The sequence below is a fragment of the Simochromis diagramma genome, unplaced genomic scaffold, assembly GCF_900408965.1.
Source record: "Simochromis diagramma unplaced genomic scaffold, fSimDia1.1 OVJJ01000715.1, whole genome shotgun sequence".
NCBI lineage: Eukaryota > Metazoa > Chordata > Actinopteri > Cichliformes > Cichlidae > Simochromis > Simochromis diagramma.
The window spans coordinates 1,784,036-1,798,686 of record NW_024387128.1 but is presented as its reverse complement, the minus strand read 5'-3'; the positions used below and the strand labels follow the sequence as shown (position 1 = coordinate 1,798,686).

At 41.0% G+C, this 14,651-nt stretch overlaps 1 protein-coding gene across 1 annotated transcript in view; it reads right to left on the bottom strand.

Moving 5' to 3' along the window:
• LOC120743426 (E3 ubiquitin-protein ligase HECW1) overlaps positions 1–14,651 on the bottom strand; it is a 95,524-nt gene that overhangs the window by 47,391 nt on the left and 33,482 nt on the right. Inside the window, exons 6-7 of the mRNA XM_040047054.1 lie at positions 9,012–9,087; positions 6,494–6,663 (exon numbers count right to left, since the gene is read on the bottom strand). Of these exons, the coding sequence (XP_039902988.1) occupies positions 6,494–6,663; positions 9,012–9,087 (246 nt within the window). The remainder of the gene's footprint in view (positions 1–6,493; positions 6,664–9,011; positions 9,088–14,651) is intronic.

Genomic DNA, 14,651 nt, shown 5'->3' with positions numbered 1-14,651 from the left:
CACTCAGCACCAGATCCCCGCAGGGAGGCGTTCTCAGCCCCCTTCTGTACACCCTGTACACTTATGACTGTAAACCAACCCACCCAACCAACGTCATCGTCAAGTCTACCGATAACACCACCATGGTTAGGTTCATCTCTGATTGACAGCGTACAGAGGTTGAGTCTCACAAAAAAAAAAAGGCAATTCTATTCTATTTTATTTGTACAGCTCCAAATCACAACAACATTCACCTCAAGCCAAAAAAATGCTCTTTTCATTTCAGCACCACAAATCCACCACGCAGGAGGAGCTGAAGCGTCTCGACATGAGGCCATTGATCCCTACAAGGTCATACAGAGCAGGTTCACTGGGCTGTCCACTGTATTTAAAGTAAGTGGTTATAAAACAGTGAATGTTAAGGAGCTGGCAAACGGACAGCAGCCAGATTAATTACCTTAATCTCAGTTTTTTGTTAATTGATTAGAATCAAGCCAAAATTAGCAATCTTGCCTGGTCAGGCAGGCTAATCGTCCCACTTTAATGTGACTGATGAACTGGGCTCCTGTCCTGAGGCCTGTACTGTCTTATCCAGGTAACTTTGGTTTCTGTACTACGAAGTTGGTTTATTTCTCACAGGTGTAAACTGCCATGTGATAGATCTACAGATCTATAGGTATGAAACCACTGCCTACTGACAAATCAATTGTCTAGTGCCACCATTCCTGGGCAATCTCTTGCACCTCTGGAGAGAGTAGAAGGGTCCAAAGTTTTCCAGTAGCATCTAAAGTCTTTGTTTCCCCTGATGAACATCTGCAATAAGAAGATTCTTACAAACACCTTAATTCAATTTTTTTTCTTTTTCTGTTGCCAGGAAACAATTATCAGTTTTATAGACATGAACAGTGTCACTGTTAAAGCGCTAGGCAACAGAACATTAGACACCAGGTTAGGTGTGAAATTCAAGTGAATGTAGGGGTATGTTTCTACTTCCTCACACAGTGCTTACAACATTCGCTCTTGCGCTGGTGCCATTAGCTAACAATCCTGACCCAAGAACAGTTCATCAAGCAGATGGACTGCCTAGTACCGTCTAGTGGTAGATAATCACAATCTTCCAGTGTCATTGTGCTAACTTGCCAGTGTTTGTTACAGCCCTCAGTTCTTTTCAGTGTTTTTAACTGTGTATTGCTCTTTGCTCTTGGGTCCTCCACCTGTTTTTCATCTTGACCTCCATTCCTGTCTACTACTTCTTCAGTTCCTCCACAGTTAGTTGGATCTGTTTAAAAGAATTATTCATGGAAGCTGTGGATTTTTGTGAGCAGCTAGCCATGGCCTGGAAGTTACTGTTAGTTACATGTGTTCGCTCATGTCATTTGCTTCTATCCTTCTTCTATTGTTTGCTGTTTTGCTTACATCCCTAGTTTATTACTTGCCATTGTATATGTTCTGTAGCCTGTTTTGTTGATTGACTTGGACGTTAAAACCGTTACATTCAGGTCAACCTCTGTTCGCCTGACTTTTTAGCCGATAGTTCAACCTTTAATTGTTACTAATGGTTTCTTACTCTGCTTCTGCTCTAGTTTAATCAGGCTTCATTTTAAAACACAATTATCTGTTAACAGAGAATTGCACACCTTTATGTAAACAACAGAGTCTGCTTCTACAGACAGGAAGCCACATTAAACATTCAGTTTTGATTCAAATTTGTGTCTCATACAGCGCAGTGCTGGACTGCAGTATGGAAAGTCTGCTGGATGAGCCAGCATGTTCCATTAGAGTTGACACAGTACATCACTGCCAAGCAAGCTGAGCAGCTCGCTCAAAATGGGATCGGTTTGGAAAAAGGAAAGTGACTTAGAGCTGAGTGGATGCTGTCAACTGGGACACCACATTAAATCTCTGTATGAGTCTCCTGAGGGACATAATAAAGATAGAGACTGTGCCACAGCACATCCTGCGATCAGTGGAGCTTGTGCACAAATCACAGGGTCACAGCATAGTTATGCCTGTTCTATTCCAGATCATGTAGAAGCTTAAGCACAGAACAGTGCTGATTGACATCACCTCATGCCTATTGAAACAATGGTTACTGCTTATTCACATTTTGTATTGTTCACAATGCAGTCCCTAAACCATGTCAAATATCTGGCTACCTCATTTATCCACACCTAGTCAGGTGTGGATAAAAGCATACCTGAGACAAGCTTCCCAGAGAGCTCACTTGTCTTTGCCTCGGTGGCACCAGCCATTTTAGCCAACCTGGTTTTCCATTTTAAGATAAAACCTCTGCTCACCGACACTCTGGTATTCGTCTCCTTTTTTATGTTGTGGCTTTTGAGCCGGGTCGTAACAAGGGCATATAATCAGTTCCTCTGTTAGAGCTACTCCCTGCTTGTGATGTCTGGATACAAAAACAAAGGAATGAATCTAAAAAACAAACAAACAAACAGATTTAACGCTAAAACTGAGCTGAGGGACAAATGCCTTCATGTTGAGGCTTCAACTTTGTCTTAACTGTGTTGGGCACGATTCACTCTACCATGTAAAAGATCCTTCTTACTGTGTTTAAAAGATTCTCTGTATGTAATACCAGTGTAGAAAAGGCTTCATGCATAGTGTAGTAGCCACATAGACTTTATCATGATAAGGTAGTGTGTGTATGGTGTTGCATGTCTATTCCAGTGATTACAGTTGGCAGGCATGCCACGTTTGAGGTGTTTCTGAGGAATGAGTAGGAAATATATTCACCTGGTTACCGGTCTGGCGACATGGAGAATGGGTGCATTTTTTGTGTTCTGTTTTCCTACTATGCCGCTCATTTGCTTTGTCCACAACAGATTGTAGAGTAATTTCCAGAAAGTCTACAATAATTAGGTGCTTTTGCTTTTCACAAAGCAAACACGATTTTCATGGATTACACTGATTTCACCCTAACTATCCTTTCTGGTGCTGTACGGGGCGCAGCAGGACATTTTGCTTTGTAAATGCTTCTGTTGTTTCAACAATAAGAGAAATTATATAATACGACAATTTGGGGAATGAAGAGAATTTTGATTCTATTCAGCTATGTTCCCCAAGTTTCTCCACTCTGGCCTAATCTTTATTTAAACCCTCAGTTTGCTTCTGTTGTGTCGTCCTGCTTGCTGTGTGCCCTGTGGGAGCTGTTTAACTGTAGCTGCTTCCAGCTTATTAGTCACACAGTCAGTTCCTGGTTTCTGTCTAGTCAGAGTTAAACTCTCGTCTTGAGAGTCCTGTATTGGGTTTCACCTTCTGCCTGCCACACAGTGTCATGTGACAGTTGGAGCCAGCTGGTATTGGCCATGCTTCACCTTTGCTAATTCAGGTGCTGGACTTCACCATGTTTTTGATTTGGGGCCTTTTGGATGATTTTCAGAGAACTAAAATATTTATTGTTAACATTGGCAGCTGTGGCTACAGTGTAGCTTGCCACCACCAGTATGTGTGAATGGGTGGATGACTGAATGTAGTGTAAAGCGCTTTGGGGTCCTTAGGGACTAAGTAAAGCGCTATACAAATACAGGCCCTTTACCATTTTATATTTACCATTGGTACTTTCAACTGCTTCTTTAAGAGGTCATCACAGTGGATGTATCCACAGCTTTGAGTTGGTGCAGATTCTAGACCAGACGCCCTTTCTGATGCTAACCTTGAGACATTAGCCTCACTTGACCCCATGACTGGGTCTGTCTCCTTACTTAGGATCTTCTATGTATAAGGTGGATGTGTTAACCACTGCACCACATAGCCACAAGTCATTAATAATATAAATGATTAATAGAATTTATTTTCCTGACTTTTTTGTGGTACACCATCCAGACAGTGAATTTGCTTGAATAACTTAAATTTTGCTCATTGTATTATTATTGTATTACCCGTCATGATTCAACCAAACTAACAGATTTTCAGGCTACATTTCTTCAAACATCACTGAAAATAAGACCAGAAGCATTTAGTTATCTGAAAATAGCAGGTTGACTAAACTTAGTACATGTTTGGACCGGAAATAGTTTCTCCCACGAAAAAGAAGAAATGATTATGTAAAGTCAGTGTGATTCAAACTGAAAACCTTTGAGCTTTTTCAGAATGATTTTGCTTCTGATTGTACAGATTTGACTCTTCTCATACTGGTTTTCTGTCTCTTTTCACTGTTTTTTTTAATGATTTTATTGTCTTTCGTGTTATATGCCATCCAGTAATGATGATTTCGTGTCTTTCTGCAGACATTCTGAACATCCCATTTGCATCCATTTGTGTTCATTTAAAATCTATTTTTACTTCCATCCAGTTCCTGTTTTGTTTTTTGCTTATTTGCAGTCGTTCTGCATTTAACTGCATACATTTTTCTTCACTGCCTTCTGCGGTTTCTGGTCATATTTCCCTTGTATGTTTGTCTGTTTTTACAATTGCACAATCCTTTTTTTATTTGTTTTTGTAATTTGGGTGCCTTTGTATCAGTTCTTGAGGCACTTTGTGTCTCCTTGTGGTCAAACAGCTTCTCTGTAGCTCTAATACTCCTCTGGGGTTACACACAGTAGCCTTGTTCATAAATCCATTAATAACAACTTAAAGCAAAAAATAACATAATGTGGAAACGGTATAACATTCTGACATTTTGTCACTGGAAGGAATGTGTAAGCTTCACAGTTCCTATTATCACTACATTAATGCTAAATTTTCGTGGCTCAAAGAGTTGGCAGTTCGTCTTGTAACCGGAAGGTTGCTGGTTCGAGCCCCGGCTCGGACAGTCTCGGTCGTTGTGTCCTTGGGCAAGACACTTCACCTACCGCCTACTACTGGTGATGGCCGATGGTGCGATATGGCAGCCTCGCTTCTGTCAGTCTGCCCCAGGGCAGCTGTGGCTACAACTGTAGCTGCCTCCACCAGTGTGTGAATGAATAGTGGAATTGTAAAGCGCTTTGAGGGCGCCGAAAAGCGCTATATAAATGCAATCCATTATTATTATAAATAAGTAAGTGAAATTGTATTTATGTAACACCTTTCAAGATAAAATCACAAAGTGCTTCACAGAAGCTAGAACATAAAAAAAACCATCAACCAAAGGCAAGTTTAAAAAGATGAGTTTTTTAAAAGAGCTGACAGAGTCTGCAGATCTCAAACTCAACGGGAGAGAGTTCCAGAGTCTGGGAGCCACAGAAACAAAGGCTCTGTCACGGTTTTTTCAATCTAGTGTGCTGGCCTGCAAGCCCTGGTCACAAGACCTCAGGCACCTGCTGGGAACATAAATACACCGATATGATAGAGCTGTGCGATGTGACCAAAATCTCATATCCCGATATAAAACATTTCTCAGCCAATAACAATATAATTCACAAAATAGTCAATTTTCTGTAAATTCTGTGAATCTCTGGCAACTTCACTTGTGTGAAGTGTTTTCCGCTGAGCGTCGTGTACCTGGAGTTGAGTGTTTTGACCGATGCATGAAACTATATATTTTTAGATGTGTTTTCTTTGTATTTATTACACGGTGTGCTGCGAAAAAGCCTGTTCTAACTTTTAAGTCTAAGGTTTATTTTGAGCATCTGACGGCTCTCTTTTGCGTCACATCCGTAAACTATCTCTATATTCTTTCACTTGACTCTTGCATAGGTGGTATGAGAGGTTTGTCATGTTTGAGTCTGTGGTGGGGACGGTTTCCTGCATAATTTGTACACAATTAGTGCAGTTTTCTGGTCCGTGTTTAGGAATAAGGTCCTCAATTTGTTTTGAATGGTCCTTCTGTTTAGCAGCATCCATTTTAAGATGGCAGGGAGTTTGAAGCCCATCCCAGCTGTCATACAGCAAGAGGCAGGCTATATCCTGAGTAGACCACCAATCTATAGCAGCACAAATAAACAAGGGATCGTTACATGCCTTTAATGAAAGCTGTTTCCATCTTTCACAGCATGGCACTAGAAAACACTTGTTGCTGTTATCCACTGTATTGGCGGCTAAGCTTAAGTTTAACGCAGACATTCTCTAAGGAGAGCTGGTCTGTATCACAAACACAAACAGCATGTACTTGTGCATGAACCACCACAATCTGGTCTAAATAGGAAACAATGCCTTTATGCCAGCATTCATTAGATGAGAATAACATCAAACATGGAGACATGTGAAAGCTAAAAAGAATGGAATATAAAAACAAGCGAAAATATCTCTATGAAGTAAATCTTTGAAGATTAGACTGTAGATCAGGTGATGGTGTTTCCATCTTTGAAATGCTCCCAACAAAACATATCTACGAATATGCTGTTTAATCGCTGCTTTTAAAGCCAGAGGTGATAGAAGTAGTGTACTGTTTAAAGAATGCACATTTCCTCCTGGTTAAGTCAAACTTACTCAAAACATGTGATTGACTTTAGGTTTCCTGCTTCAAGCCTGCATTTTGCAGGAAAGGCCAAGGATGGATACTGATACTGTCATTTAAACACTTTGAGAGTCTAAAGATGGCATGCAAGCAACACACAGGAGAGAAATTGCGAAGGCTTGCCTCTGTGCTCCACTTAGGGTTGACAGTGTTGCAGACCACTCCGGAACGTTTCTCCTGGCCATGGTGTGGCAGAGACGGGAAGATGCTGTGCTTTCCGGGCTGAATGGACAGCTTCAGGTATGGGTCTGGATTGAAGAACATCCCCTTTTTCAGTCCCACTGCCTGGAGGTCTGAAGATTCACACACACAGTTTTGTAAAATTGGGAAGACACACGTGTGTCTGGTTTCTATTAGTCTATGATTCCGATGTTCATTTAGTTAAAGCTACAGTTTGTTTAGACTAAGTATTTTTAGAGGTAATACGTTTAGAAAGATTCTCACCAGACAAAACCACAGATATACAAACTACTCTGAATAAAGAGATCATGTTCAGTTTCTGATCCCTGCTGTGCTCCTGGAAACACTCACAGCTTTAGCCCACCCTCAGCCTTACTGATCTACACGTCAGCACAATTACATCACAGCAGTCCACAGTGAGGTTTTTTTCCACATTTATTCTTTAGCTAAATCCCAACAGTGCGCTTACACTCGATGTGTGACAGAGCATAAAACACATTGTTTAAAAACATTCTAAGAATTAAAGATCAGCACAAATGGACAGCTGGGAGACTTCCCCTCTATAGCACCAGCACAAATAAAGGTTTTACTCTGGAAAAAATAAAGCAGAAACTAAAACAGGAGGCGGCCCAGTCTGGTCTTAAACTACAAAGGGGGAAAAAACATGAATTACATAACCGCAGAAAGGAGTGAGGGCTGACACGTCTGAGTTACCCCAAATTAAAATAACATCAAATAGGCAGCAGAGAAATCACTACAACAAGTCCAGACTGCCTCGACACGAGACCATTAACACATCAACGTAAGGTCACGTGCTCACCTGGGGGTTTGCACAGAATCACAAATGTAACCGTGGTGGAAAACTGGAATATCTGGGCTTTCTCTGTATTCCATTTTTTCTTTCTAATAAAACAGACATTCCAGTTACAGACACTGCACAGTAGCCTTTGAAGGTAATATATGATTTACATAACCTGGAGGTTCCCCTGCAGAGAAAAATCAGGCAGTGCTCAGCTGCAGATGGAGAGCACAGAGACATGCTGTGGCTCATCCTCTGAAGTCAGTATATGCTAAGTAATGTGTATTTCTGAATATAGATATAATCTAGATAATGTGGAAGAACACTTTGAAGTTAATCTTACCATTTTCTAAAAACAACAGGCTAACATTCATGTTAGCTTAGTGATTAATCCTGAACACCAAGTAAACAGCTTTCTGCTCTCGGCCAACTTCAGCTTGGAAATCCTGGAGATGGCAATAAGTGTTTAGAAACATCAGGTCTAAAACAAGTGTGGGAGTATTGAGGACCCAAAGCCAAACGAGTGCAGTGAAAATGCAGCTTTTATTAGGCTGATGCAGTGTCCAGTAATTCCAGTTCAAATCATCCTAGAAACTAGTGCTGAAAGAACGTCATATAGTGTGCTGACCACTGTAACAGCGACACAGACAGACTTCCTACGACTGTCTTATGACATATTTTAATGATTTAATGTCTCATTTCAAGTACTTTGAATCCCCTTTCTGGAAAATACTGAGATACTGTACTGGCTCCAGTGGCTGAAGACTGAAGTAATGCATCCGTTGTATACTGCAGCACGACTGTCACTTACTGCTAGAAATTGTAAAACTTTTGTTTACAGAGAATAATGGAAAATATGGAACAGGCTGTACTTATGTTTCACATTCACAACCTCCTGTGACGGAGCTGAAACCCTTTCTTCACTACATACAAATACATGACAGCAAATATACGGTAGTGTGTGCAAAACACAAAAGCAGTGTCTTTATAACGTGATGCAATACAACCTGTGAACGAGTGAGCGTGATTCAATTTCACCCACACGCAAACAAGCTTTTTATAAAATAGATATTTTGTTATGTTTCACAGAGACTGAGAGCCTGAATGAAGCACAGTTAAAGGTTCACAGTGGTACGAACCCCTGAGCCTCCATAAAAACATTGTTCCTAACGTACTGCATGAGCCTCTGTCAGAACTGTCACAAGAACATAATGGCGTTAGCTGAGAAAGCTGTTAACTTGGTGATGAACAAAATGCTTCGGATTAACATAACCAGTTATTCCAAATTGCCTGGATTATATCGATATTACTTTGCATGTACTCACTCCAGAGGATGAGCCACAGGGATGTGCAACCATGCTGTTCTCGCTCTGCAGCTGAGCACTGGCTGACTTTTCCCAGCAAAACCTTCAGGGTGTAGCAGCAGCTTATTTAAACCGTCTATTAACCTTCACAGGCAACTGTGGAGTGTCTGCAGTTGGTAAAACTGTTTTCTCACGACGAGCTGTTCTGTGTATCTTCTGTTTTGTTAAATGGCACAGGAATGCAGAGGAAGCCAGATGTCAGATTTGTGAAGCTGAACTTTTATATTCTAGTTTGGATATACACATTAGTAAAGTTACACACAAGTCACTGTCCTGTAGCTGAAGTGAAGCAGCCTACCTGACAGGTTAAAGTTAATAAGTCTTCTGTTGCCCAATCCATGGTTGACTTCAGGACTGACCACTGGCTTCAGTACCTGGACGCACACACACAGATGTGAAGAGTTAATAGGTGTTCGTAAACAAAAAGAACACGGTGAGAGAAACGTAATGATGCATGCGCGTTTAGGCCTGCTTCATTTCAACAGTGTTTGCTAAAGCTCCACTTTCAGTGAGGCCGACAGCGTGCTCAGATCAATACTCTGTCCTCATAATCCTGGAAATGGAGGGGAGTGTAAAGACTCCCATCGTTCATCTGCTTTAACATATAGCACCCATGTTTGACTTTCCTTACATGCCAAAGCAATAGGAAAAGGATTGTAAGGATATCCAAGCAGTTTCCTACTAAATTATTAAAGTCAAAAAGCTTATGTTAAATAAGTTTTGTTTTTCTGAGGATAGAAATGAAGAAGGATTTACTACGTTTAGAGCATGTGGTTAAGAAAACGTTGAATTAATTTACAAAATATCTGTATATCACAAGCACTTGATGCTACAACAGCTGAGAAATGACAAGAGTTAACAGCTGAGCAGCTGTGTGTGGCTGTAGATGGTAGTTCTAACCTCAGTCCTGATCAGTGCAAAAGTCTTGAGCCACCTCTCACTTCTTTATACATATGCCCTCAAGTTCTTTCAGTGTTTTCTTTTCTTTATCACACTTTGAGACAGATAACAGTTTCAAATAAACAACCAGTAGTTTGAGGAGGCGTCCTCGGTGGTTGGGCAAACAGATAATTCTTCATTGTATAGTGTAGTATGATATGACCCAGTCTTGTTGCAGTAAACAAAAACTGATCAAATAGTTCGTCTGTGGAAACAAAATAATTATTGATCTTATGGATTCAAAGGAAAAAGAATTTAGTAGTGCTGCCACGTTTAAAGCATTAGTCAGGAGGCAGCACTGTGCTTAAACTGGACACTTAAATAAAGAGAAGGTCTACTAAAACATAGGTTTACACAGATTTATGAGTTTTGTATTTACAGTTACACTTCTGTTGCATAAAAGCTTTTTTTTTTGTCAGGCTGTCAGAATTTTCCACAACGATACACAAAATGCTGCATCACTCTCAGTGCTTATGCAACTGACTGGAAACAAAACAACAGAAACAATTCCAGCAGAGAAAACAACAAGATAAAGGGATGAAGGAAATGACAGATGTTTAGACCAATTCATTTTAATGAGATGCTAATCTGCCTTGCTGAGTACAGTTATGGAGAGAAGTGCCACCATTGGTCTCTGCAGTGGGTCTAATCTCACGATAAACCAAATGACAAATGCATCCATCTGTAGCGCACTTTATATCATTTACCACCCACTTCAGAGAAAGACCAAACACTAAGACACTAAAAGTATAAAAGAAAGGAAAAGTATGTATAATTCATGAGCATCCTTCAAGTGTTGCAAGAATCTTAAATGATGTAAGAGGAGACTGATTCTATGGAAATAACAGTACCCCTCTCTCCAGCCATTGCAACCCCGAAAGAGAGCTTACATTTACAAAGTGCATCCCCATCTGATTGCAGGTCAGATACACCCTGGTATTAAGATATTTTAATACACCCACTGCCTTTGAAGACGGAAAGTCTGAGTCTGAGCTAAATCAGTTAGCGTGGATGAGCAGAGAGACAGGGAGTGGGAGGGTAATGTTAAGTAGGTTATGTCAGTTCAGCGTTGAGAGTAGGGCTGGTGGGGGTGGACAGGGAACGCCATCATCTAATGCTGATCTGTTGGCTGCATTTTATGGGACTGGTGCTTTTTGCACTTCAGTGAAAATGACCCAGGAAGTTGCTCTGACAGTGCATTTCATAAATGGAGAAGCGTTTAAGTAAATGTGTTTTATCTTTTAGCTGGACTCTGCTCTTAAAGGAAAGTCATGAATTGTTGTTTGGATGTGGTGGTGGTGGTGGTGGTGGTGGGGGGCTGGAGGCAACACTTCATGTCGCGACCTAAAGAAACTCAAGAACATCTAAGAAACAAAGTCACTGGCATCAGTATGGAAAGAGTTACAAAGCTATTGCTATGGCTCTGGGACTCCAGATGATAGACATAACCACTATATAGTCACCCACTGGTTTCTGAAGCTTCAGCATTATCACTTTTGCTTTCTTTTTTGAGACAAAAGTAACCATATTTGGACATGTTTGGTGTTTTTTTTGGTGATTTGGTTTTGTAGTTTATTCATCAATCGAGTATAATCGAGTAGGTCTCTGATTAAGAATAGAAAGGTAGTAATCTCATTAAGCTGCCAAAGAAAGGCTATCAACAAAAGAGCACCACTATCTGTCCTAGGCAAGATATTCTTTAACAGAAAGAGCTGACTGATTGTTACCTCTGGGACCACTCTGCTAGTTTTTGCAAGACAGGGTCCTCCACTAACCACGCAGGAAAACTGTGACATGTGATGAAAGGTCCCTCTACACATCAGCATTATAACTATGAGAAAGCAGCCAGGCCTACAAAGGGATGACATACAGAATACTCCAAGGACAACGAATCAAAAGTTCTTTTCAGGAATGGAAAAGAGACACACATGTTGTCTCCTTTCCTGTTCTGCTACCATGTCGAAGCTATGGCAGTAGGTACAAGGCTATACCTGGAGAATCCCAGTTGTCTAAGACAGTGGTCCAAGGAGAGCTTTTGCTGATGACCTGTCTCAGGTAAGGCTACATAAAACTATGCGATGCTAAAGCACAGCATTACAGCATCATCAAATAAACTTCTAAAGAAATTTATGTTTGGTCAATTTCTTTGTTGTAACAATGCTTTTTCACAGAAAATCTTATACCAGTGGAAAGCCTGTTTATTTCCTCTTAAATAGTGCCAGGCTTGTAAGGAAAATGCATTAAATGAATAAGGTCCTCAGCAGCATGAGAAAGAACCATGCACGGCTCCAACAGCCTGCCATGTCTTGCTCTGGCTTGGTTACACACCGCTATCCCATTCTTCAACCAGCATTTCTCTCTTATGACAAAAGCTCTTAAAGTACCAGTGTTTCTTGTCTCTTCGAACCTCAATCTTCCAATCAAATGAACAACACCAAGCAAGAGTCAATAGCAGAATGAGCTGTTTGGCACCAGAACACAAGATTTGGGAGATTTTTCATGGGTATAACCCACATACTCAATTGTGCTGCTCAACCCATGAATGCTTGGAGCGCTCAGAAAAAGTAGAAAAGCACTATTTACCATTTAGGTATAAGATTTATTGCCATTGTTACAACTAGGGATGGGTTCTGACATAAACGGTAGTAACCAGACCGAAAAGCAGCGCACATTTCGGTGCTTTATTTCGGTGCTTTTTTGTCCTGAGCTGTGATACACTTCTAGCCAATCATTTTATGTTTCCGAGGATAGTAGGCGGGTCCAGGTACGTACGTTCTTTTAGAGCAGAGCTACAGATTAAAAATGCCCAAGGCGAAGCGGTCAAAAGTCTGGCTGTACTTCACAGCAAAAGATGCAAACTCAGCAGCCTGCAACAAGTGCTTTAAGCTGATACTGTGATACTGTCAAAGGAGGTAACCGATGAAACACCTGGCGACGCATAGCGTTTTTTTTAAAAGCCCAGAAATGCGCCGTATTTGATAGCTTGCTGCGAGACCCCACACCAAGCACATCTACTGCGGGTGGGTTGCCTGTTATGCAACATCCCCCAAAAACCCGAAGAGGAGAGTCCTGGCCCCTAGCCCTGCCAGTGTAGCAGAAATGATGAGGATGATGATGCAGCAGCAGCCGTTCTTCTCTGCGTGAGTAGCTTAATGTTGTTTGTGTGTAATTTACGTTAAGTAGGCTAACCACGTTATTACATTAATGCATGTAAGGTGAACTAGCAAACACCTTCATAGCTACATGCAGCTGTCTTCTTGTTTGATGGCAGATACTCCCTGCACCCTGGCCAAAAAGGCTAAAATGACCAAACAAAAAGTGGAAAACAGCTAAACATGAGAGGTTTTTGGACAAAGTTTGTGTTTTTTCCATTGTTTAAGCACTGCTTCCAGCCAAGAGTGATACCATATATGCCCTATAGCTGCAGAAAAGGCTAACACTGTTATCTTTTTACAAAAAACAGCTGAACATGAGAGGTTTTTGGACCAATTTTGTGTTCTCCATTCTTTAAGCACCGGTTTGAGCACCGTTTAAGCACCGGCACCGTTTCAAAAGTACCGATTTGGCACCGGTATCGGATAAAACCTAAACGATACCCATCCCTAGTTACAACAAAGAAAAAAATGACCAAAAGCAAATGTCCTACTTTTTGTAATACATTTTTTTAACCACTGGCTAGGTTTTGTGCATAATAGATCAGACAATGATCTACATATGACAATGATAAGCTGACTCTACGTTTACTGCATCACAATCAATTTGACACGTCTATTAATCTGATGCAAGTAAACCAAAGAGATGAACAGAAAGGAAACACATGAACAGGTTGGAATAGATATGTACAGTTACCCATGTTATCCAGCCTAGCCTTGTCCTCCTACCGCTCCTGTTAGGGTGACTGGGAGACAGTAGCCCCAGCTGGAGACACATGCCATCCATCACACACGTACACAAACAAACACAATGTCTTCTCTCTCTGCTGCATCTGACAGTTTCTGACTGGCGACAGTAAACAAGCTCAGACGATTCACTCTGTAATGCTATCCCGGCTCTCCGTGTCCTTTCTTCTCGTCTCCAATTATTTTCCTTCTTCTTCTTGTGATGTGGGAGGCTCCAGCCGCATTAGCACTTGTCTCCAAATACCTGAATGACTTACCTGAACTGGACAGGATTTCTGCTCTCTCTACTTGTTCCCTCCCTTCCTGTCTTTTTTTCTGTGGTGGTTATTTTTATTCCTTTGTCCTCAGGAAGCAAGTACAGATCAGGTTCTAGGGCCATCAGCATTTCCAGGGTCCCACAGCAGCAGAATGGGAAGGGAAACATGGAAATCCAATCACCCTGTCGGGCACCCTCTTGATGACAGCAACTGACTGATACAGGCCTTAGGACAATGCTGTGTGATACACTGATGAATAATAGGATTGTTAAAAACACTGCATTTCTACATAATTACTGCTTATACAGTGTTCAGGCACTATTTGACAGCATGAGACTTACACCTTGAAAAGTCACTTAGTGCACAGATCTGAAGAAGCTTGAACAGATGTGCCTTTCTTACAGCAAATATCAAATACGAGGTGAGGTACCTCTGCTAAAAAGGCAGTTTGTAAGAGTTAGCAACATTAAGAGATGCATTTTAACCACAGGTTGAGTCATTTGGACTGCAAGTATTTCTTCTTGCCTACAGTATTTCTGGAGCATCCTAAAGTGGATGTATGGACAGCAATCAACAAATAAATGAAGCTCAATAAAGGTTACAAACTCAAATAGTTTGAAGGACTCTCTTTTCACTATCATTTCAAACATTTTGTTCATAATGGGAAAATACTTTTGGCAGTAATATGAGAATGTTATAACCTTCAAGTTGTAAAGCATGAGCTGTGTCGGCTTGCTTCCAGCCCTCGACAGTGACACTGTCTCCCCTCTCCCATTTAAGAGGCTTGGTTAGCATTAGCTTCATGGTAAATAAGCATGGCTTCAGGAACTAGACAACAACAGC